Raw genomic sequence first — 25,065 nt, forward strand, 5'->3', positions numbered from 1 at the left:
GTTTTGGTCACTTCACATGACCCTGGGACACTGTGACCATCATAAATATGAATCATTTGCCAAGCATCTGAATGTAAATCACAAGACCCTGGAGATGCTGCAACGTTCCAGCTGATTGGCGCTTCTTCTGGGCTCAGCAGAAGCGCTGGGATCAGCGCTGAGCTCCAGCTGGAGTCTGGTGCTGATCCTGATGCTTCCGCTGAGCCCTGACAGCCCCGAAGAAGCGCTGATCCTGGCGCTTCTGCTGAGCCCTGACAGCCCTGCAGCTCCAGCCATCTCTCACTCAGGCTTGTGCGGTGTTGCCACCGGTTCAGCTCATTCCCCTCCCCCGCTACCACGTCTCTAGGATGGTCACGTACCACCTGCCAGGTGCCAATGTACCACAGGTGGTACTCGTACCACTGGTTGAAAAGCCCTGCTTTAGAAGCATTTCATCCATCCTGTCCAGATGCATCTTCCCACTCTGCTGCATTCTGAGACGAGAGTTTCCCACTTTCCCTTGGCAAACTCGGGCTATCAGGTTTTTCCTCTAGAACATAGAATCATAGGGCCATCTAGTCCAGAGGTCCCCAGCCTTTTGGGCACCCGGGACCGGTTCCATGGAGAGAGATTTTTCCGTGGACTGGAGGATGTGTGGTTTTGTGTGCTGCCTGCATCCCGCAGATGGGGCTCTGCTTGTTTGTGTGGACCAGTTGCTGGCATGCCGCAGCCCGGTACTGGTCCACGGACCGGGGTTTATGGACCCCCTGTTCTAGTCCAACCCCCTGCTTTCTTTACTTGCTTCCAAAGGCACCCTTCCAGATGGCTGCATCAGAAGGAGCAAGTTTGCCTCTCCTTATTCTTCAGCTGGAAGAGGTTTCCATTGCGATCACTAAATTTTGGAGTAGGTGGAAGCCTGGAAACCCATTTTGTTGAATGGTTGAAGGCTATAGCTCTACCACCTAATCTTCTGAAGGTTCATAGAAGGCAGTGTCTCTGGAATGTCCTTCAACACTCTCCTGCTGTAGCCAGAGACATTAGATAATTTCTTTTTCTCTTGTCTCTCTTTTCTCCATTTGTATTGTGTCGGCTAAAATGTTAGCTATTGTTTTAAGCCGAGCCATTTGGAGTGATTTCTATCTGGAAGAAAGCTGCTAGATAAAAAAAAAATAGCAGGTGGCAAGACCACTCCATTAATTTCTCTATTGCCACATTGTCTTTATGGCTGTGCCTCCATGAATGAACTGTTAGCACAAACTGTGGATAAGGTAAAAAAAAATATGGTTTGCAATCAGAATATTATGATTCCTGGTTCAGAGTAGCCTGTCAGTCAACAAGGATTTGTCTGCGGTTATAAAGAACCAGAGTTAAACCTCATTACCATTAGAGTTGCCAGATTTTGGAATGGAAAAGAGTAAGGCAAAAGAGTTTTAAGAGATCAAAATCATCTTCTTCTTTTTTCTATACGAATATTTATTTATTTATTTATTTATTTATTTATTTATTTATTTATTTATTTATTTATTTATTTATTTAAATTTATATACCGCCCTATTCCCGTAGGACTCAGGGCGGTTTACAAGGAAAATTAAAATAATATTGTGGTACATTACTTAACCTTTCCAGTTGGATCAGGATGTTGGATAACACTCATAATACAAAGTACAGTGATCCCCAGGAATTTATCAGAGGTTCCGTCAGAATCCTTTTATATTTCATTTCTAACTCCCTCTCTCTGCAAACCCAAATCTCACCACCACCACCCCCTTACTGGATTCTGCCATTCCCAAGGAGGAAAGGGAAGACGGGGGCGTTTATTGCCCCATCTCTTTCCCTTAGATGTAACTGTTTGTTTATTCAGCCTGCCTGTTGGCCGTCACAAAAAGACCTATGAAAGAAACCCTCTCCCTTTGAACTACGAACAACTAAGAAAGGGGTTGGGGAGTCAAGCTATTCTCCAAAGCACCTGAAAGCAGGACAAGAATCAACGGATGGAAACTAGTCAAGGAGAGAAGCAAGCTAGAACTAAGGAGAAACTTCCTGACAGTTAGAACAATTAACCAGTGGAACAACCTGCCTCCAGAAGCTGTAAATGCTCCAACACTGGAAGTTTTTAAGAAGAGACTGGACAGCCATTTGCCTGAAATGGTATAGGGTTTCCTGCCTGAGCAGGGGGTTGGACTAGATGACCTCCAAGGTCCCTTCCAACTTTTATTATTATTATTATTATTATTATTATTATTATTATTATTATTATTATTATTATTATTATTATTATTATTATTATTATTCTGGCTCTTGCGATGAAAGGGAAATCCTCTCCCTATCTGATTACGAGCAAACAAGAAAGATGGCCGCTTTTGTGTGTGGGGGTGGAATTCTGGTTTGTATCTCCGGATGGAATGTGAAGGGGAGGAAGTAATTATGTTGCAAATGTACTGGTGGTTCTCCTTTTTCCCAGGAGGGGTTTGACACCTGAGACTTGACTGATCCGGGACTGACCAAATGGGCTGAGGGGAGGGGTTTTTTACTCGGGGACACTTTAAAAATATCGATCTGTGAGACAGTTTTCAGATCCTGTCTATTCTATCCTCTGTCATGTACGTCTTAGTAAAAGTTCCTGCTTGGACAATCTTGTCTCCCAAGAGTTTTTCTTTCCTAAGGTGTGGATTGGAGTGGGTTCTGACAGGTTCTTAAATGAAAAACTCAGCCACGAGGCTCAGCATGTTGTCCATCGTCCTCTTGTGTTCCCTTCCAGGTCACAAAAGGTCTCAGGCAAATAAATCAGTCCGCAAATAGCTCCATTCCTGTTACAGCAATCTCACTATTTGGAGGGATAAAATTTGGAGAAAAGAGTATAATACGGGCCCCAAACTGACCCTCCCACAAAAGTAAATCGGTTGCTTGAAGTTCCTGAAAAGCCAATTACTGTACAGTATTGCAGGTTAATTTGTAATGCAGCACATTAATTAAGTCTTTTATGAGATTATGAGAACTTCAATCAGAAAAATAATATTTCCCAAATGGGAAAATTAGGTTTCCTGTATTTTAAATTGTTACCTCACAAAATAATAAACAAGACTTTGAATTTCTGAGATTCTTTGGTCAGGCAGGAGCTCCGGTAAAATGAGACAGTCAAGCGTTCTGTGATGAAAAAAAAGTTTGCCCCCAGTGACCCTTTGTCAAAGCTGCTGTCACTGCATCCTGCCATGCAAGGATCCAAAGTAGGTCGGAGAGATGACACATCCACAGCTACTTCCAAATCTGACAGGATAATTTTATGGCATGTGTGAATCGACCCTATTAGGTACATTGCTATGATAAACCTTACTGCTTTCTGTATGTGAAACGAGACAGCCTATGAGCTGTGAGCCGCTTGTCAACCTTTCAGAGATATTTCCTTACCAGATTCTTTGATGCCTTCAGCAACAGCAGAGCTTCCAACGGATTACCTTCCCTGGAAAAGATTTTTAAAAGACCTGGCTTTTTCCCCAAGGCCTGGGATAAGGCTAGATAATTGCACATTAAAAGTTTGATTTGGTGCCAGGGTTTTGTATAATGATGATGATGATGACAATAATGATGATATTGGAAGGGACCTTGAAGGTCATCTAGTCCAACCCCCTGCTCAGGCAGGAAACCCTATACCATTTCAGACAAATGGCTGTCTAATCTCTTCTTATAAACTCCCAGTGTTGGAGCATTCACAACTTCTGGAGGTAAGTTGTTCCACTGATTAATTGTTCTCACTGTCATGAAATTTCTCCTTAGTTCTAGGTTGCTTCTCTCCTTAACTGGTTTCCATCCGTTGCTTCTTGTCCTGCTTTCAGGTGCTTTGGAGAATAGCTTGACTCCCTCTTCTTTGTGGCAGCCCCTGAGATATTGGAACACTGCTATCATGTCACCCCTAGTCCTTCTCTTCATTAAACTACACATACCCAATTCCAGCAAACGTTCCCTATATGGTTTAGCCTCCAATCCCTTAATCATCTTTGTTGCTCTTCTCTGTACTCTGTACTCTTTCCAGAGTCTCAACAAAGACCACCTCGATGACGGGACCCTGAGAGATGGCTGGGCAGGGGCAGGGGCCGTCAACATAAAGTTAATAGAAGGCCTCTGATCATTTTTTTATCTAAATTTTTTATAGGGTTAGGGAGAGGGGTGGGTGATAAGGGTTGTCTGGCTTTGGGGGGTGGCCAATCAACCATAGCTCAGGCCAGACTTGGGTCCGACCGCGCGGCGGGAGAACAGGGTGTCGCTGTCTCCGGAGCTCACGAGCGGGTCGTGGGATTACCAATTCCCACGACGGGGAATGGCAGCAGGCGGATAGACAGGGGGCCGTATCGCTACCGGGAGGGCCATCTCCGCTACTTGCAAGCGGTGAGGCGCTCCGACCCTCTGCTTCTTCCCCGAGGTCCCGGGAGCGAGGATGTGCAGCCTCCTGAGCTCCGGCTGGTGTATCTGAATGCCAGGTCCGTGGTCAATAAAGCTCCCCTCGTTAGGGATTTAGTTGAGGGTGAGCATGCGGACCTGGCCTGCATCACGGAGACTTGGTTGGGCCCAGAGGGTGGGGTCCCTTTGGTTGACCTCTGCCCACCAGGCTTCCGGGTGCTACACCGGCCACGAGCTCATGGTAGGGGTGGGGGAGTGGTGGTCACTATTAGGGAGACCTTATGTCCGCGGGAGACCACCGTTTCTCAGATAGTCAGGTGTGAGTCTCTCTTTGTGGGATTTGGTTCTGGGGCGCAGTTGGGCTTGCTGCTGGTGTACATTTCGCCTAGTCGCACAGCGGCAGCCCTGCCCGAGCTGCTCGATATCCTCTCGGGGTTGGTGGTTGAGTTTCCCAAACTTATAGTTTTGGGAGACTTCAATCTACCATCCCTGGGAGGTTCATCTGAGCTAGCTTGGGAGTTCATGGCTTCCATGACGGCCATGGACCTGACGCAAGTAATTTCTGAACCAACTCATGAGGGAGGTCACACCCTTGACCTGATTTTTTTATCTAGACGGTGGTTGGATGATCTTGGTGGGGGCTCTCCATTTATTATGCCCCTGTCATGGACCGATCATCATCTCCTGCGGATGGTCTTCCGTTTTGCCACCCCCCGCCGTGGGGGTACGGAGCCAATTAGATGGTACCGCCCCAGACGCTTAATGGATCCTGATAGATTCCAAGCGGCGCTGGGGTCCCCACCTGCCTCCATTGCTCACAGCTCGGCGGATGCCTTAGTGGAAGCCTGGGAAAGGGCAGCCACTGAGGCACTTGACCGGGTTGTACCCTTGCGGCCCCTGACCCGGCGCAGATCCCAGCGAGCTCCATGGTTTACCGCAGAGCTCCGGGAGATGAAGCGTCGGAAACGGGGCCTAGAGAGCTGTTGGAGGTCTAGCCGATCCGAACCCGACCGGTTGCGGTTAAGAACCTACATTAGGTCTTATCTCGCAGCGATGAGGGTGGCGAGGTGTAATTACTTCTCTACCCTCATCGCGTCCGCAGATAATCGCCCGGCCGCCCTGTTTAGGGTGACTCGCTCACTTCTTAATCAGGAGGTGAGGGAGGATCCCTTGCAGGGTCGTGCCGAGGAATTTAGTCAACATCTGTCGGATAAAATCGCTCGGATTCGGACCGGTTTGGACTCCAACTGGGCAGAGTCTGGCGATCAGGACACGAGCGGTCTTGTCAATGTTACCTGGGAAGAGTTTGATTCTGTGACCCCTGATGAAGTGGACAGGATTATGGGGAGGCTGAGCTCCTCCACATGTTTGTTGGACCCGTGCCCTTCCTGGCTGGTTTATGCAGCTAGGGAGAGGACACGAGGCTGGCTCCAGGCGGTTATATCTGCTTCTTTGAGTGAGGGTTATTTCCCCACCATCTTGAAGGAGGCGGTGGTGAGACCTCTCCTCAAGAAGCCTGCCTTGGACCCAGCTGTATTGAACAACTTTCGTCCAGTCTCCAACCTTCGCTTTCTTGCGAAGGTTGTTGAGAGTGTGGTGGCGCATCAGCTCCCTCTGGTCCTGGATGAAGCGGATTATTTGGACCCCTACCAATCGGGTTTCAGGCCCGGGTACAGCACGGAGACGGCATTGGTCGCATTGGTGAATGATCTCTGGAGGGCTCGGCATAGGGGATATTCCTCTGTCCTAGTCCTATTAGACCTCTCGGCGGCTTTCGATACCATCGACCATGGTATCCTGCTGCAGCGTCTCAGGGGATTGGGAGTGGGAGGCACAGTTTTTCGGTGGTTCTCCTCCTATCTCCTGGGACGCTCGCAGTCGGTGTTGGCAGGGGGGCAGAGATCGGCCCCTAGGTCTCTCGTTTCTGGAGTTCCTCAGGGGTCGGTTCTCTCGCCTCTCCTGTTCAACATCTACATGAAACCGCTGGGTGAGATCATTCGTGGTTTTGGAGTTGGGTATCATCAATATGCCGATGATACCCAACTTTTCGACCCCAAACCACCCCAGTGATGCCCTCGCTGTGATGTCCCGTTGCCTGGAGGCGGTTCGGGTCTGGATGGGGAGGAACAGACTTCAACTCAACCCTGACAAGACTGAGTGGCTGTACATTCCGGCATCCCGGGACATTCAAAATGTTCCATCTCTATCTGTGGGGGGTGAGCTTTTACCCCCTGTGGATAGGGCTCGCAACTTGGGAGTCCTCCTAGATTCACGGCTTACCCTGGAAGATCATACAGTCATGGCCGAAATTGTTGGCACCCCAGAAATTTTTCCAGAAAATCAAGTATTTCTCACAGAAAAGTATTGCAGGAACACATGTTTTGCTATACACAGGTTTATTCCCTTTGTGTGTATTGGAACACAACAAAAAAGGAAGGAAAAAAAAGCAAATTGGACATAATGTCAAACAAAACTCCAAAAATGGGCCGGACAAAATTATTGGCACCCTTAACTTAATATTTAGTTGCACACCCTTTGGAAAAAATAACTGAAATCAGTCGCTTCCTATAACCATCAGTAAGCTTCTTACACCTCTCACCCAGAATTTTGGACCACTCTTCCTTTGCAAACTGCTCCAGGTCTCTCTTATTGGAAGGGCGCCTTTTCCCAACAGCAATTTTAAGATCTCTCCACAGGTGTTCATTGGGATTCAGATCTGGACTCATTGCTGGCCACTTCAGAACTCTCCAGTGCTTTCTTGCCATCCATTTCTGGGTGCTTTTTGACGTATGTTTGGGGTCATTGGCCTGCTGGAAGACCCAAGATCTCGGATGCAAACCCAGCTTTCTGACACTGGGCTCTACAGTGCGACCCAAAATCCTTTGGTAATCCTCAGATTTCATGATGCCTTGCACACATTCAAGGCACCCAGTGCCAGAGGTAGCAAAACAACCCCAAAACATAATTGAACCTCCACCATATTTCACTGTAGGTACTGTGTTCTTTTCTTTGTAGGTCTCATTTCGTTTTCGGTAAACAGTAAAATGATGTGCTTTACCAAAAAGCTCTATCTTGGTCTCATCTGTCCACAAGACGTTTTCCCAGAAGGATTTTGGCTTACTCAAGTACATTTTGGCAAACTGTAATCTTGCTTTTTTATGTCTCTGTGTCAGCAGTGGGGTCCTCCTGGGTCTCCTGCCATAGCGTTTCATGTCATTTAAATGTTGACGGATAGTTCGCACCGACACTGATGCTCCCTGAGCCTGCAGGACAGCTTGCATTTCTTTGGAACTTGTTTGGGGCTGCTTATCCACCATCTGGACTATCCTGCGTTGCAACCTTTCATCAATTTTTCTCTTCTGTCCACAACCAGGAAGATTAGCTACAGTGCCATGGGTTGCAAACTTCTTGATAATGTTGCGCACTATGGACAAAGGCAAAGCTAGATCTCTGGAGATGGACTTGTAACCTTTAGATTGTTGATATTTGTCCACAATTTTGGTTCTCAAGTCCTCAGACAGTTCTCTTCTCCTCTTTCTGTTGTCCATGCTTAGTGTGGCACACACAGACACACAATGGAAAGACTAAGTGAACTTCTCTCCTTTTTATCTGCTTTCAGGTGTGATTTTTATATTGCCCACACCTGTTACTTGCCCCAGGTGAGTTTAAAGGAGCATCACATGCTTGATACGATCTTGTTTCCCCACAATTTTGAAAGGGTGCCAATAATTTTGTCCGGCCCATTTTTGGAGTTTTGTTTGACATTATGTCCAATTTGCTTTTTTTCCTCCCTTTTTTGTTGTGTTCCAATACACACAAAGGGAATAAACCTGTGTATAACAAAACATGTGTTCCTGCAATACTTTTCTGTGAGAAATACTTGATTTTCTGAAAAAATTTCTGGGGTGCCAACAATTTCGGCCATGACTGTATAGTGGCCGTGACTAGGGGGGCTTTCGCCCAGGTTCGCCTGGTGCGCCAATTGTGGCCCTATCTGGACCGGGATGCCTTGTGTACGGTCACTCATGCGCTCGTGACCTCTCGCCTTGACTACTGTAATGCTCTCTACATGGGGCTTCCCTTGAAGACCACTCGGAGGCTCCAACTGGCACAGAATGCGGCCGCGAGAGTTGTCTTGGGAGTTTCCCGATACTCCCATGTTACACCTTTGCTCCGCGAGCTACATTGGTTGCCAGTTGTCTTCCGGGTGAGGTTCAAGGTCTTGGTTATGATCTTCAAGTCCTTACATGGCATGGGTCCGGGTTACCTCAGGGACCACCTGCTGCCGGCGTCAACTCCCCTCCGCCCTGTGCGTTCCCACAGAGAGGGCCTCCTCAGGGTGCCTCCGGTCAGGGAATGTCGACTGGTGGCCCCCAGGGGGAGGGCCTTCTCTGTGGGCGCCCCGGCATTATGGAACCAACTGCCGGTGGAGCTCCGGACGACATCAGACCTCCGAACCTTCCGTCGTGGCCTGAAGACCCACCTATTCGAATTAGCGGGTCTGGCCTGATGGGGGATTATGGGTTTTAAATTTGGTGGTTTTGTATTGTATTATTGTTTTTAACTGGGCATTGATTTAATTTCTTTTTAACTTTTGTACCGTTATTTTTATATATGCCTGTGAACCGCCCTGAGTCCCTAGGGAGAAGGGCGGTATAGAAATAAAATAAACGTAAACGTAAATAAACGTAAACATCTTTTTTACATCATGGTGACCAAAACTGGATGCAGTATTCCAAGTGTGGCATTACCAAGGCATTGTAAAGTGGTATTAACACTTCATGTGATCTTGATTCTATACCCTCTGTTAATGCAGCCTAGCACGGTGTTGGCTCATATTTAAGTGATTGTGTACTAGGTCTCTTAAGATCCCTTTCACAGTTGCTACTATTGAACAAGGTATCACCTATACTACAGTTGCAAGAAAAAGTATGTGAACCCTTTGGGATTACGTGGAGTTTTGCATGAATGTCATGTAAGTCACAACAATAGAAAAACACAGTCTGCTTAAAATGTTGTTGTTGTTGTTGTTAGTTGCGAAGTCGTGTCCGACCCATCGCGACCCTATGGACAATGTTCCTCCAGGCCTTCCTGTCCTCTACCATCTTCTGGAGTCCATCTAGGCTCACGCCTACTGCTTCGGTGACTCCATCCAGCCACCTCATTCTCTGTCGTCCCCTTCTTCTATTGCCCTCAATATTTCCCAGCATTAGGCTCTTCTCCAGTGAGTCCTTCCTTCTCGTTAGGTGGCCAAAGTATTTGCGTTTTAGCTTCAGGATCTGGCCTTCTAAAGAGCAGTCAGGGTTGATCTCCTCTAGGACTGACCAGTTTGATCGCCTTGCAGTCCAAGGAACTCGCAGGAGTCTTCTCCAGCACCACAGTTCAAAGGCTTCAATTCTTTGGCGCTCAGCCTTTCTTATGGTCCAGCTTTCACTGCCATACATTGCAACTGGGAAGACCATAGCCTTGACTATACGCACTTTTGTTGACAGGGTGATGTCTCTGCTTTTTAGTGTGCTGTCTAGATTTGCCATGGCTTTCCTCCCAAGGAGCAAGCGTCTTTTAATTTCTTGGCTACAGTCCCCATCTGCAGTGATCTTGGAGCCCAGGAAAACAAAATCTGTCACTACCTCCATTTCTTCCCCATCTATTTGCCAGGAATTGAGAGGGCCGGATGCCATGATCTTGGTTTTCTTAATGTTAGTTTCAACCCATCTTTTGCACTCTCCTTCTTCACCCGCAACAAGAGGCTCTTTAGTTCTTCTTCACTTTCACTTAAAATAATACTACACAAACATTAGCTGTTGTCATGTTTTAATTGAAGATAACATGTAAACATTCACAGTGCAGGGTGGAAAAAGTATGTGAACCCCTAGCCTAATGACTTCTCCAAGAGCTAATTGGAGCCAGGAGTGAGCCAACTTTGACTCCAATCAGTGTGATGATATTGGATGTGTTGCTGACAGCTGTCCTGCCCTTTAAAAATACACACCTGTTTTGGGTTTACTGGTCTCAAGAAGCACTGTCTGATGTGAACCATGCCTCACAGAAAAGAGCTCTCGGAAGACCTACGATCAAGAATTGTTGACTTGCATGAAGCTGGAAAGGGTTACAAAAGTATCTCCCACTGTAAAACATGGCGGAGGGAGCATCATGGTTTGGGGCTGCTTTGCTGCCTCAGGGCCTGGACGGATTGTTGGCATTGATGGGATAATGAATTCCAGAGTTTATCAGGACATTTTGCAGGAAAACGTACGACCATCTGTCCACCAACTGAAGCTCCGCAGAGGATGGGTGATGCACCAGGACAATGACCCAAAGCATACAAGTAATTCAACAAAACAATGGCTTCAACAGAACAGAATACGCCTTCTGGAGTGGCCCAGTCAGAGTCCTGACCTCAACCCGATTGAAATGACCTTAAGAGAGCGATTCACACCAGACATCCCAAGAATATTGCTACACTGAAACAGTTTTGTGCAGAGGAGAGGTCCAAAATTACTCCAGATGGTTGTGCAGGTCTGATCTGCAACTACAGGAAACGTTTGGTTGAGGTTATTGCTGCCAAAGGAGGGTCAACCAGTTATTAAGTCCAAAGGTTCACATACTTTTTCCACCCTGTACTGTGAATGTTTCCATCTTATGTTCAGTTAAAACATGACAACAGCTAATGTTTGTGTAGTATTATTTTAAGCAGACTGTGTTTCTCTATTGTTGTGACTTACATGACGTTTAGAGTGCATTTTATAGCCAATTCATGCAAAATTCCACATAATCCCAAAGGGTTCACATACTTTTTCTTGCAACTGTATACCTGTGCATTTGGTTTAATAGGAACATAGAAAACTGATAGCAGGAAAAGAACCAGTGGTCCATCTAGTCTGCCCTTTGATTTTTTTTGTTTGCTTTTGTTTTCTAATTTATTCATTTATTGTTATTAATTTTTATAGTCATTGCACAATCACCCAGATATTCAGACTGGATTTGACGTTTTTGTCTGCCTGTTGAGTCCTTCCCAAAGACCCGCAATAGGCACATATGGTGGCTATCAAACACAGACGGTGTTTGGTGGTGTTACTGTTTTATTATTTAGTTTGTTGTTGTTTTATTTTTATTTATTTATTTTTGTCTGATGATGGACCTGTGGTTTATCCCAAGCAAGCATAACCTCAAGGTACTGATGATGTACCCACTGCCTCCTCTGGGAGTTAGTTCCAACCTTCCTCTGTGAAGTAAAACTTTCTAACATTGCTGTTAATATTTTTGTTTTATTAATCAGTGATTTTTACAGTAATGATAAGATTGTATGTGTTAATTTTTTGATTGGGAGCGGCCCAGAGTTAGTTGAAAGATGGGCAGCCATATAAACGTTTTAAATAAACAAATTCCGGAAGATGCTCAGAGGTGTGTGTATGTACACGCAGATGTACTTAAAAACATCACAGGGAAATGTTAATGTGACATTTTGCGTTATGTAATAAATTGGTTTGTGATCATTTTTATGTTATAAAATATTTTATTAAAAAAAATGCCAAATTTCAATTCCACTTGAGTCATGGGTCCTGGATTTTGGATGCATTCTGTAAGGTTAGCCCTTCTGAGGTACCTTGGTTAAAATGCTTTTTTGCTCCATGGTGCAACATTTCAAGTAGTCAGAGGTTACAGAATCAGAATTTTAGAGAGATATAGATCTGTCCACTTGCAGGAGAAGCTCCGGACTTTCAATTTCATCTCTTTATTTCTACTCCTGCTCTTTTTTTTTTCCCTTGCAGGTATCTAGTGGGAACCTGCTGGCTATCCTGAATCGACATTATCAGGACTTAAGTTGCTTGGCCTTCACGGATGATAGCAGCCATTTTCTCTCTGGAGCCAAAGACTGTCTTGTCATAGTGTGGAGCCTGTACAGGTATGAATTGAAATGGCCTCCCATTTCCCGATTCTGCCCATGAGATCAGCATCACTGCATTTGCCCAGTGCTCCTGCATGTGAATATTATTTTGGGCACCAGCGTTAACATACTGAAAGTGTCCGGATCTTTAGAAGAGGTACGTTCCACTTTTGTGCAGAAGGAGATCCTTTGTACTATCTTCACAAAGGCGTCCAGTTAAGCTTTAAACTAAATTACTTTTCATTCTGCATTACTGTGAGAGGGATCTTGGAGTCCTAGTGGACAATCACTTAAATATGAGCCAGCAGTGTGCTGCAGCTGCCAAAAAAGCCAACACAGTGCTAGGCTGCATTAACAGAGGGATAGAATCAAGATCACGTGAAGTACTAATACCACTTTACAATGCCTTGGTAGGGCCACACCTGGAGTACTGCATGCAGTTTTGGTCACCATGATGTAAAAAAGATGTTGAGACTTTAGAAAGAGTACAGAGAAGAGCAACAAAGATGATTAGGGGATTGGAGGCTAAAACATATAGGGAACGGTTGCTGGAATTGGGTATGTGTAGTTTAACAAAAAGAAGGGTCAGGGGTGACATGATAGCATTGTTCCAATATCTCAGGGGCTGCCACAAAGAAGAGGGAGTCAAGCTATTCTCCAAAGCACCTGAAAGCAGGACAAGAAGGATGGAAACTAGTCAAGGAGAGATCCAACCTAGAACTAAGGAGAAACTTCCTGACAGTTTGAAGTAGTGAAACAACCTGCCTCCAGAAGTGGTGAATGCTCCAAGACTGGAAGTTTTTAAGAAGAGACTAGACAGCCATTTCTCTGAAATGGTATAGATCCCTTATGGTCCAAGATCCCTTATTATTATTATTATTATTATTATTATTATTATTATTATTATTATTATTATTATTATTATCTCATCATCATCAATATTAATATTATTAATATAAATATTTATTTTAAAGAAGTACCTTTTAAGTTTGGATTCATCAACATCACATGACCTCCTGAGTAGTTTAAACCAGCGTTTTCCAACCTTAGGAACTTGAAGATGCGTGGACTTCAACTCCCAGAATTCCCCAGCCAAGTCCACGCATCTTCAAGTTCCTAAGGTTGGGAAACGCTGGTTTAAACAATAAGGCCATACACCTTGATCTAAGAACTTCGTAGAATTAAACAAGTTTTGCCAAAAAAAAAAAAAAGACCAGAATGCCATTTTTACACTGATATTTAGGGAGAGAGTTATTGGCCAGGATTTAGGAGTTATCTCTATAGTGTCTTGTCTTTTTAGCTCTCATCCTCAGTGGCATGTGTCATAGATGAAAGTAAGGCTGCTTGCTTAGGCTAAAAAGCATAACATTAAAGCCTTTAAAGGTCAGGAGGAAAAAAAGAGAGATTCCGGAAGATGGGGAAAAAAAATTCCCCAATAACATCCCAGTGAATGAATTCTGAGATTTATTCAGTGTCTGCAGGAAGCTGACAAACTTTCTTCTCCTCATTTGGTCAGATTTAGGCACGTTGCTCTAAAACTGAAGGTAGAGACAACTGGAGGAAGTCTAAAGGTTTAGGCTTTTGTCAAAAACAACGTGCAGATAAAACGGGCAGCCTGTAATTATCTGCTCAATTGGTTTCCACCTGAATTCCCTAACACACACGTTTAGCATTATTGCGTTAGAGATTAAATGGTGTGCACGTTTGCAGGGAGACAGCAACTCAACCCCGACAAGACTGAGTGGATTTGCATACCTTCATCCCGGGTCAATTCGGATATTCCATCTCTCTCTATGGGGGGTGAACTATTACCCCCCGTAGATAGGGTTCGCAACTTGGGAGTCCTCCTAGATTCACGGCTCACCTTGGAAGATCACATAGTGGCTGTGACTAGGGGGGCTTTCGCCCAGGTTCGCCTGGTGCTCCAGTTGCGGCCCTATCTAGGCCGGGATGACTTATGCACGGTCACTCACGCGCTCGTGACCTCTCGTCTGGACTACTGCAACGCTCTCTACATGGGGCTGCCCTTGAGGACCACCCGGAGGCTCCAACTGGTACAGAATGCAGCTGCGAGAGTTGTGTTGGGAGTCTCCCGATACTCCCATGTTACACCTCTGCTCTGTGAGCTGCATTGGTTACCAGTTGTCTTCCGGGTGAGATTCAAGGTACTAGTAATGGTGTTTAAAGCCCTACATGGCAGGGGTCCGGAGTACCTTAGGGAACACCTGCTGCCGGCATCAACCTCCCTTCGCCCTGTGCGTTCCCACAGAGAGGGACTCCTCAGGGTGCCGCCGATCAGAGAATGTCGATTGGTGGCCTCCAGGGTGAGGGCCTTCTCTGTGGGCGCCCCGGAGCTATGGAACCAGCTACCGGTTGAGCTCTGGATGGCGCCTGATCTTCGCTCCTTTCGCCGCGATCTAAAAACATTTTTATTCGAACAAGCCGGCCTGGCCTGAGGGGGGATTGGTGGGGGTTTTTTACGGTTGTTTTATTGGGGTTTTAATATAGTATTGATTGTTTTTAGTGGGCATGTATTTAATCTTTTTTTAATTTTTGTAATTCTGTATTTTTTATTCTTGCCCTGTTCACCGCCCTGAGTCCTTCGGGAGAAGGGCGGTATAGAAATATTATTAAATAAATAAATAAATAAATAAATAAATAAATAAATAAATAAATAAATAAATAAATAAATAAATAAATAAACTCACTCCAAATCCATCCTTGCGTACAACTTTCCTATTTACCATGTTAAAACCAATTCATTTCTTAGCGTGCTACAGGTGGACCATACCCAAAGCCCTGAGCCCCGCCACGTGTGGTCACGGCACAGCCTTCCCGTCACAGATCTCTGCTGTGGTGTCGGTGGTCCCTTGGCCAGAGCTGCCACGGCCTCTTTGGACCAAACAGCAAAGGTAATCATACTCGGTTTGGAAGCAGCACAGGGAGTCCTCGACTTACAACCATTGATTTTGTGACTGTTCAAAGTTACTGGGGGAAAAAGTGACTTATGACCGTTTTTCACACAACCGTCGCCGCATCCCCAAGGTCATATGATCAGAATTCAGACTCGTGGCAATTGACTCATATTTATGACGGTTGCAATGTCTCGGGGTCACATGACCACCTTTTGCAACCTTCTGACCAGCAAAGTCAAAGGGGAAGCCAGATTCACTTAAAACGACTGCTGTGGTTCACTTAACTACTGTGGTGAGGAAGGTTGTAAAACGGGACAAAACTCATTTGACAACTGTCTCGCCTAGCAACTGAAAGGTTGGGCTCAAACGTGGTCGTACGTTGAGGACTAGCTGCACTATAGTTTTGTGCAAAATACTGTGTTCTTGGAGTATTCTGATTTTCTCCCAAAATTCTCTAGTCAAACTGTTAGTGTTTCTCTGCGACTGAATTTGTCCAGGACAGAACAAACCACTTACTGTTCCTAAAGATCCACTTCTGAAAAACAGCAAACTGTATGCAGAAAAGGAAGTTCAGTCTGTTTTAGGAGAAAAGTGGAATGTTCCAGAACCAAAGCACAGAATTTTATACACAGCTAGGGAATCGAATTGCTTTGTTCATGCCGAATCCTTTTTAAGGTAGGAATTATAACCACTGCTTGGCAAATATGTACAGTACATAGGCATATTCATTTGTGCTGGTACACTTGGTAGGTCTGGAAATGGAAACATTTTGCTTACACACAACAAATCCTGTGCAGCTTTGCTAAAGGTTTCTGGACAGAAAACGTGCTTGGAAGGGCGGGAGGGCGATATAATATTTGATTTAGAGCTGTTCTCATGGATTTTTTTTTCTGTCCTATGTATAACACAGTTCAGAAATTTCTACTTGGAAACAATATGTGGAACTGAACGTGTTGTAAGATAATCTCACCTTGTGTTCTAACTAGTCTCAGGATACCAGGAGAGGTAAAGAATTTGGGGGGGAAAAGAGGGATGAGTTAAATGCTGGAATGTTCCCGATTCAAGAACCAAAACAACAGCACCATATCCTTGGCATTTAGCTGGAGTGTAAGAAAAATGAACCCCTCGGCTCAAAATTGGTAATCTGTCGCAGTCGTGGTGCCTGTTACTGTTAGATAGATAACCTTTGTTGTCATTTTTTACTGTGGGCAGACATTAAAAATGAAATTTAGTTGCTCCCAAAGTGTACACATACGTAACACGCATTTAAACATACCATATACAACATATGTATAGACCTACACCCTTACATATAAGTAACATATACAGGGAGTGCAGAATTATTAGGCAAGTTGTATTTTTGAGGATTAATTTTATTATTGAACAACAACCATGTTCTCAATGAACCCAAAAAACTCATTAATATCAAAGCTGAATATTTTTGGAAGTAGTTTTTAGTTTGTTTTTAGTTATAGCTATTTTAGGGGGATATCTGTGTGTGCAGGTGACTATCACTGTGCATAATTATTAGGCAACTTAACAAAAAACAAATATATACCCATTTCAATTATTTATTTTTACCAGTGAAACCAATATAACATCTCAACAGTCACAAATATACATTTCTGACATTCAAAAACATAATAAAAACAAATCAGTGACCAATATAGCCACCTTTCTTTGCAAGGACACTCAAAAGCCTGCCATCCATGGATTCTGTCAGTGTTTTGATCTGTTCACCATCAACATTGCGTGCAGCAGCAACCACAGCCTCCCAGACACTGTTCAGAGAGGTGTACTGTTTTCCCTCCTTGTAAATCTCACATTTGATGATGGACCACAGGTTCTCAATGGGGTTCAGATCAGGTGAACAAGGAGGCCATGTCATTAGATTTCCTTCTTTTATACCCTTTCTTGCCAGCCACGCTGTGGAGTACTTGGACGCGTGTGATGGAGCATTGTCCTGCATGAAAATCATGTTTTTCTTGAAGGATGCAGACTTCTTCCTGTACCACTGCTTGAAGAAGGTGTCTTCCAGAAACTGGCAGTAGGACTGGGAGTTGAGCTTGACTCCATCCTCAACCCGAAAAGGCCCCACAAGCTCATCTTTGATGATTCCAGCCCAAACCAGTACTCCACCTCCACCTTGCTGGCGTCTGAGTCGGACTGGAGCTCTCTGCCCTTTACCAATCCAGCCACGGGCCCATCCATCTGGCCCATCAAGACTCACTCTCATTTCATCAGTCCATAAAACCTTAGAAAAATCAGTCTTGAGATATTTCTTGGCCCAGTCTTGACGTTTCAGCTTGTGTGTCTTGTTCAGTGGTGGTCGTCTTTCAGCCTTTCTTACCTTGGCCATGTCTCTGAGTATTGCACACCTTGTGCTTTTGGGCACTCCAGTGATGTTGCAGCTCTGAAATATGGCCAAACTGGTGGCAAGTGGCATCTTGGCAGCTGCACGCTTGACTTTTCTCAGTTCATGGGCAGTTATTTTGCGCCTTGGTTTCTCCACACGCTTCTTGCGACCCTGTTGACTATTTTGAATGAAACGCTTGATTGTTCGATGATCACGCTTCAGAAGCTTTGCAATTTTAAGAGTGCTGCATCCCTCTGCAAGATATCACACTATTTTTGACTTTTCTGAGCCTGTCAAGTCCTTCTTTTGACCCATTTTGCCAAAGGAAAGGAAGTTGCCTAATAATTATGCACACCTGATACAGGGTGTTGATGTCATTAGACCACACCCCTTCTCATTACAGAGATGCACATCACCTAATATGCTTAATTGGTAGTAGGCTTTCGAGCCTATACAGCTTGGAGTAAGACAACATGCATAAAGAGGATGATGTGGTCAAAATACTCATTTGCCTAATAATTCTGCACTCCCTGTAAACATTTTGTGTTTGTATATAAATGTTTTGTATTATGGACAGTCTACAACTTTCAAGGTGTAGTAGGTCCTCATTTAACAACCGCAATTGAGATTGGGAACTCCGTCACTCAGCAACGCAGTTATAAGGCACAGCTTCACGTGACTCTGCCAACTTGCAGCGGTAGTTCCAGCAATCCCAGTTAACCTTATTAAGCAAATCCCATAGCATTTCCTGCAGGTGTGATCACCATTTGCAACTTCCTGCTGGCTTCCTTATTGACTTTGCTTGATGGAAGCTGACAGTGAAAGTTACAAATGATAAATCACGTGACTGTGGGATGCTGCAATGTCATAATCTCAAGCTGGTAGCCAAGATCCCAAATTGCAACGAGGGACACTGCAGCAGCCGCAACTATGAGGATTTGTCATAAGTACCCCTCATTCAACACCATTGTAACTTGGAACGGTCACCGAACGAGTGGCTGTTAAACAAGCACTGCCTGCATGCAAAGTAGCCTCAGCCACAGAATTGCCGCCGTGTGTGCTGCGATGTGTTCCTTCGGATATCCTGGGTTTTCCGCCCAGCTTTTATACAGTTGGCAGTACCAGCGAGCCTCAGCCTGTTTAACTGAAGCCGTGGCTGTTTCCCTGAGGTTGGGTTATCTAAAATTCCATCTGGATTATAAGACACAAGCTAGGACAAAAGAACAGCAGAAAGCACAGCGCTCAGCACGTGGGCTTAATCTCAAGGGAAGAAACAGAGTCTGGATAAATGCCAGGTTGGGGAAGATGCATTTATAAGAACTCATTGCCTTTTGTTCTTGCCAAATCTTTTGCTAGAATCCCTGAAAAGAAGAGTTTCTCTGTGTAAAAATCCCAATATATTGCTGTTTGTACATAATACATGTCATATTCATAGACTGGCACCAGGCTTAATTTTGTAGCATTATAGCTAAAAACTGGATTTAATGTGCCCCTTTTTCTCATTCTCAGTTGTGGGAGATCTCCTCCGGGAACCTTCTCCTCTCTGTCGTCTTCGATGTGAGCATCATGTCAGTGACCCTTGACCTTGCGGAATACCACATGTTCTGCGGCGGGTTGGATGGTTCCGTCTTCCAGGTTGACCTCTGCTCCTGGGTGGGTCCCATTCTGTGCAGCTTCTGGTAATCAGCCCAGGTGTCTTGGGCAGCGAAGTGGGATGAAATCTCAGACGTAATAGGATCGTTATGTTCTATAGAACAGGGCTTTTCAACCAGTGGTACGGGTACCACCTGTGCTACATTAGCACTTGGCAGGTGGTACGTGACCATCCTAGAAAAGTGGTAGTGGGGGAGGGGAATGAGCGAGAGACCGCTGGAGCTGCAGGGCTGTCAGGACTCAACGAAAGTGCCAGGATTAGCGCTTCTTCGGGGCTGTCAGTGGAAGCGCCAGGATCAGCACCAGGCTCCAGCTGGAGCTCAGCACTGATCCTGGCACTTCTGCTGAGCCCAGAAGAAGTGCCGATCAGCTGGAATGTTGCAGCATCTCCAGGGTCTTGTGATTTACATTCAGATGCTTTGCAACTGATTCATATTTATGACGGTCACAGTGCCCCAGGGTCATGTGAAGTGACCAAAACCTGCTGCAACCACCCAGCACAGGGGGGGGAATAAAAACCAAACACCCCCACCCCAACCCCACTGCCAATCCTCAACAGAAACGCTCACAACAATGAAAACGTCAGACAGGAGGAAGAGCGCCGCCAGGCGGGCAGGCAGGTGTCTTGCTCGGCTGTGGCTTGGGGGGCACTTTTTTCAGTGCCATTGTAATTTCGAACAGTCACTAAGCGAACTGTTGTAAGTCGAGGACTGCCTGTACTTAATCACTTTTTTTTCCTTTTTTTGGGTCAAGTTTTTGACACCTTGCTAGGCGACTGGTGGTGCTCGGATGTTGCTGTATGCTAAAAATGGTACAATGGGTGAAAAGGTTGAAAAGCCCTGCTATAGAAATCTTCTGCACTTTAGGACAGATATTGTATGGATGCAAAAATATATTAAAAAAGTAAAATTAAATTAACAAATGGCCAAGACTTCACAGGGTTACCAAACCCTGTGAGGTTTTTTTCCCCCCTTCTTGCTTTAAATCTCACGATGCAGATATTCCTTGACTTGAGACGAATTTCTTAACCTTTCAAAGTTACAGTGGATCTCCCCAGAGCGATTTATGATCCATTCTTGGAATTATGATGGACACACAAACACAGAACAGTCATATGATCGCATTTTGGGCGATTGGTAACCAGCTCATCTTTACAGCTGTTTGTAGCATCCTGCGGTTATGTGATCGCCATTTGCGACATTGGTGACATTTTTAGCTACTTTCCAGCATTTAGATTCCAGCAAAACAAATGCACATTGGGGGAAACTAGATTTGCTGAACAACCATGGTGTTCACTAAATGACCATGAAAAAAAGGGTTATAACTCTGAATCCTATCACAGGATGCCTTGACCTATGATCATAATGACTTAGGACTGAAATTTCAGGCTCATTTATAAGTCAAGGTCTACTTGCACTTGAGGTGAGGAGTGCAGTCTTGCATGATTTATACCAGGGGTCTTCAAACTTGGCCCTTTTAAGACTTGTGGACTTCAACTCCCATAATTCCTCAGCCAGGCACACTGGCTGAGGAATTCTAGGAGTTGAAGTCCCCAAGTCGTAAAAGGGCCAGGTTTGAAGACCCCTGATTTATACCTTTGCCAGGTTTTGAGCATTTAAAACAAATCTTTTAAAATATTAATGATTTCAAAGTTCCTGAGGCAACCTTACAGACATTCTCCTACATCTTGGTGCTCATGAATAAGCACATTGGCGGTTCCTGATTTACACAGCAGTCCAAAAAAGCTTTCCATGATAATATAAGCCGTGGTAACACAGTGGTCAGAATGCAGTATTTCAGGCTAACTGGCCAGGAGTTCAATCCTGACCGACTCAAGGTCGACTCGGCCTTCCATCCTTCCAAGGTCGATAAAATGAGGACCCAGATTGTTTGGGGCAATATGCTAACTCTGTAAACCGCTTAGAATGGGCTGTAAAGACCTATGAAGTGGTATATACTGTAAGTCTTAAGTGCTATTGCTAATGTAATAAAGGAAAGAGTTAGAAGGTCCTTCCTTACATTGTGAACAAATAATGCCACATTTTATAAGTCTGTTAAATCTGTTAAGTCAAGAATGGAAAGTCAGATCTGAATGTCCCATGCTTTCTTCCCATTAGTTTCTTATTAATATGGCCACCCAACTGAAGCCATGGCGCTCTAAGCAGCGCAGAAAAGAAAAGGAGAAAGAAAACCATAATTAACTAATACAATATGCCTCATTAAAATGTGACTGCAATGTAGCAGTGTTGTCTTTTGGACTTTGTGTTCCTGCAGATAAGCTCGACAGCACAAGTCACCCCAAATCCTGCTTTCTCCTTGTTGTTGTTAGTTGCGAAGTCGTGTCTGGCCCCTGGTGACCCCATGGACAACATTCCTCCAGGCCTTCCTGTCCTCTACCATCTTCTGGAGTCCATTTAGGCTCACGCCTACTGCTTCAGTGATTCCATCCAGCCACCTCGTTCTCGGTCATCCCCTTCTTCTCTTGCCCTCAACCTTTCCCAGCATTAGGCTCTTCTCCAGTGAGTCCTTCCTTCTCATTAGGTGGCCAAAGTATTTGAGTTTCAGCTTCAGGATCTGGCCTTCTAGAGAGCAGTCAGGGTTGATCTCCTCTAGGACTGACCGGTTTGATCGCCTTGCAGTCCAAGGGACTCGCAGGAGTCTTCTCCAGCACCAAAGTTCAAAGGCCTCAATTCTTTGGCGCTCAGCCTTTCTTATGGTCCAACTTTCACAGCCATACATTGCAACTGGGAAGACCATAGCCTTGACTATACACACTTTTGTTGACAGGGTGATGTCTCTGCACCCCTTACAAAAGTTCAAAATAACAGCAACGAATTATGCATATACACTATAATTTTGAAAACCCAAGATTTTGCACACACCCCTGGAATATCGTCTCGCATCCCCGGTTGGGAACCCCTCTTCTAGAGCAACCATAGTCCAAATGGAAGATAAAGGAATGCCGAGTACCTCCAGTTTAAAAGTATGAGCGATAGCAATACCACTTAGACTTATATACCACTTCATAGTGCTTTACAGGCCTCTCTAAACAGTTTTACAGAGTCAGCGTGTTGCCCCCAACAATCTGGGTCCTCATTTTACCAACCTCGGAAGGATGGAAGGCTGAGTCAGCCTTGATCCGGTCAGGATCGAACTGCCAAAGTGCTGGCAGCCAGGAGTCAGCAGAAGTAACCTGCATTCTAACCACTGCGCCACCAGGGCTAGAGATAACGGGAAGGTCTCTCTACCAAAGTACTGCTGCCTGAGCAAAATACAAAGAATATAGTGGATTATTAACTTGGAAGGAGGCAGTTTCCTCCGTCTTTCATCCCTGTTTAACTATCCAGAATGGTGCTTTAAACTATAATTTTCTCCCTTCTCTCAGCCTGTGCAAAGAGAAAGAGGTTTTCAGTCTGAGCAGGAGAATGGAAAGCTCTTCAAAGGACATAGGTGAGAATTTTCATTTTCTGTTCCTTTCTTGAACTGGCAGGACTTGAATATTTAGCTTGAGCCAGCATGGCTTCCGCTTTAGGGCTGCTGCAGGAATGAATGTCATAATCCCAAGACGACAAAATCCCAAATAAAAATCATATGGCTGGCATTTTTCAAGACTTTAATCGCCTCAGATGGGTTCTTGAGATGAGCATGGCATAATCTCTCCTTGGGCCACGTGAAACCATTGGGTGAGACTGCACAGGGGGTACTGCCACCTGAAAAAATGGCAGTCCTTGGTTCAACCCCATTTTCGAAATCTCATCAGCATGGGCTGCTATTTCCTTCTACAGGTAGTCCTCGATTTACAGCCATTAATTTAATAACCATTCAGAGTTACTGAAGGGTCATTAAATGAATGGTTTCATTCAGGTGCTTAAAAAAAAAGCGACATGACCATTTTTTCACACGATCAAAATTCAGGTGCTTGGCAGCTGGCTCACATTTACGACGGTTGCAGTGTCCCAGGATCAGGTGATCCCCTTTTGCAACCTTCTGACCAGCGAAGTCAGTGGGGAAGTCAGTTTCACTTAACAACCATTGTTACCTAACTTAACAGCTGCAGTGATTCACTTAAGAGCTGTGGCAAGAGAGATCATAAAATGGACCAAAACTCACTTAACAATGGCCTTGCTTAGCGACAGAAATTTGGGGCTCATTTGTGGTCGTAAGTTGAGGACTACCTATACCTTGATGAGGAATTAGAGCTGATCTCGGTTCCACCTTTGTCTGAGAAACAAGAGCAAGGAAAGATAGAACGTATCAGGATAGCAACGATCTTTTTGGAGACTCAGATTTTATAAGTGAGAGGCCCTTCTCCATGGCAAGTACTATCCAAAGAGTTAAAAGAACTTTGGTGAGGAGGGCTGGAATGTGGGAGCAAAGACATTCCAAGTACCATTTCAGCCACTTTCTTAATAAAAATATTACAGTAATTTGATAAATAAAATCGAAGTACCAAGGAGAATATTTGTAGCTTGGGACTGAAATGAGGGGTCTCTGGTGGTCAACTGAACGTGGTTGTTTCCTTGCATATGTTTCATTACTCAAACTAGGTAACCTCATTAGTGCTGATGATGTTCCCTAGTTTGGGTAATGAAACATCTGTAAGAAAACAACCAAGCTCAGAGATCACCAAGGATCCTTCAAAAATAGACTAGTAATTTTAGACTAGTTTCCTTGTTTAATAAATCAGGACTGGCAACTCAGTCATTAAGTAATGTGGCTGGCAAGCCACCCAGAGTTGCTTTAGATAGTGAGATGGGCAGCATATAAATGTAATAAAACAAATAACTAAGGGAAACCACAACTGTGCTGAAAAACCTTGCTTCGGCTTTCTTTTGCTTTACAGTCCTGCAAAGGTCATAAAATTACTTTTTGCTCACTGTTATAACTGCAGACAGTCGCTGAATGAGGGAGTCTTTAAATGAGGACTACCTGTATGACCATACAGGAAGAGGGGGTCTCTTCAGAATGTAATACGGCTTTTTTTCAACTTGCCATAGATCAGGGGTAGGCAACCTTGGTTCTTTTATGACTTCTGGACTTCAACTCCCAGAATTCCTGAGCCAGCATGGTTCAGCTTGGAAACCTCTCCCTTTTCCCTCAGCACGGCTGGCTCAGGAATTCTGGGAGTTGAAGTCCATGAGTCATAAAAGAGCCAAGGTTGCCTACCCCTGCCATTGATGTTGAAGTAATAGGACTTTCCTCTTGTTCTGCTGAGCAAGAGCACGGACACCTGTACCCAAATCCCCTCTTGAGAAAACATTGAAGAACCTCAAGTAAAGCCTCTGCCTTGTCTTTCCATAGGAATCAAGTGACGTGTCTCTCCGTCTCCACTGACGGAAGCCTACTGCTCTCCGGCTCTCATGATGAAACAGTTCGGCTGTGGGACATCCAGAGCAAACAGTGTCTCCGCACCGTGAACTACAAAGGTCTGTGCATGTCTGTATGAATATTTAACTGACCTGGTGAGAGAAGGGAAACTGCCAGCTCTTGAGAATCCAGAAACAGACATGGTTGGAAAAAAGAAAGGGAAAAATGGGCTTCTGTGCTTTTAAACCTGGAAGTTCAAAACACAAAGGCTTTTTAGGTAAAACATCTCATGCTGTTATTGAGAGCTCAGGCAAACCTAATCTTGGAACTGAAGAATTTCTGGCAAGTGGAGATGCTCTGTCCTAATGATTATAGAGAAAATATCTGGGGGGGAAGTAGTAACCAAGAGTAAATTTTGATTTACCGGAAGACAAGGTTATGATGACATTAGTAACCAAAATATAGATAAACTTTGGTAATATACCAAAAAAAAAGCTGGGTGAATGATGGGTGAAATGAACTAAGGCTTAGAAAGAGTGATGTAAAGATCCATAGAATATCAATACAGGTCGCAC

The 25,065-nt window shown here is 44.7% G+C and overlaps 1 protein-coding gene across 5 annotated transcripts in view; it reads left to right on the top strand.

Moving 5' to 3' along the window:
* WDR18 (WD repeat domain 18) overlaps positions 1-25,065 on the top strand; it is an 81,513-nt gene that overhangs the window by 21,018 nt on the left and 35,430 nt on the right. For all 5 annotated transcript variants that reach the window (XR_014492678.1, XR_014492679.1, XM_083364059.1 and 2 more), the window contains exons 3-7: positions 12,144-12,277; positions 15,030-15,171; positions 19,040-19,183; positions 22,569-22,633; positions 24,485-24,609. Coding sequence is in view for 3 of the 5 variants with exons in the window: in XM_083364059.1 (XP_083220185.1) it covers positions 12,144-12,277; positions 15,030-15,171; positions 19,040-19,183; positions 22,569-22,633; positions 24,485-24,609 (610 nt within the window). In the remaining 2 variants the exon portion in view is untranslated. The remainder of the gene's footprint in view (positions 1-12,143; positions 12,278-15,029; positions 15,172-19,039; positions 19,184-22,568; positions 22,634-24,484; positions 24,610-25,065) is intronic.

Source organism: Vipera ursinii (assembly GCF_947247035.1).
Source record: "Vipera ursinii genome assembly, chromosome: 1".
NCBI classification, from domain to species: Eukaryota; Metazoa; Chordata; class Lepidosauria; order Squamata; family Viperidae; genus Vipera; species Vipera ursinii.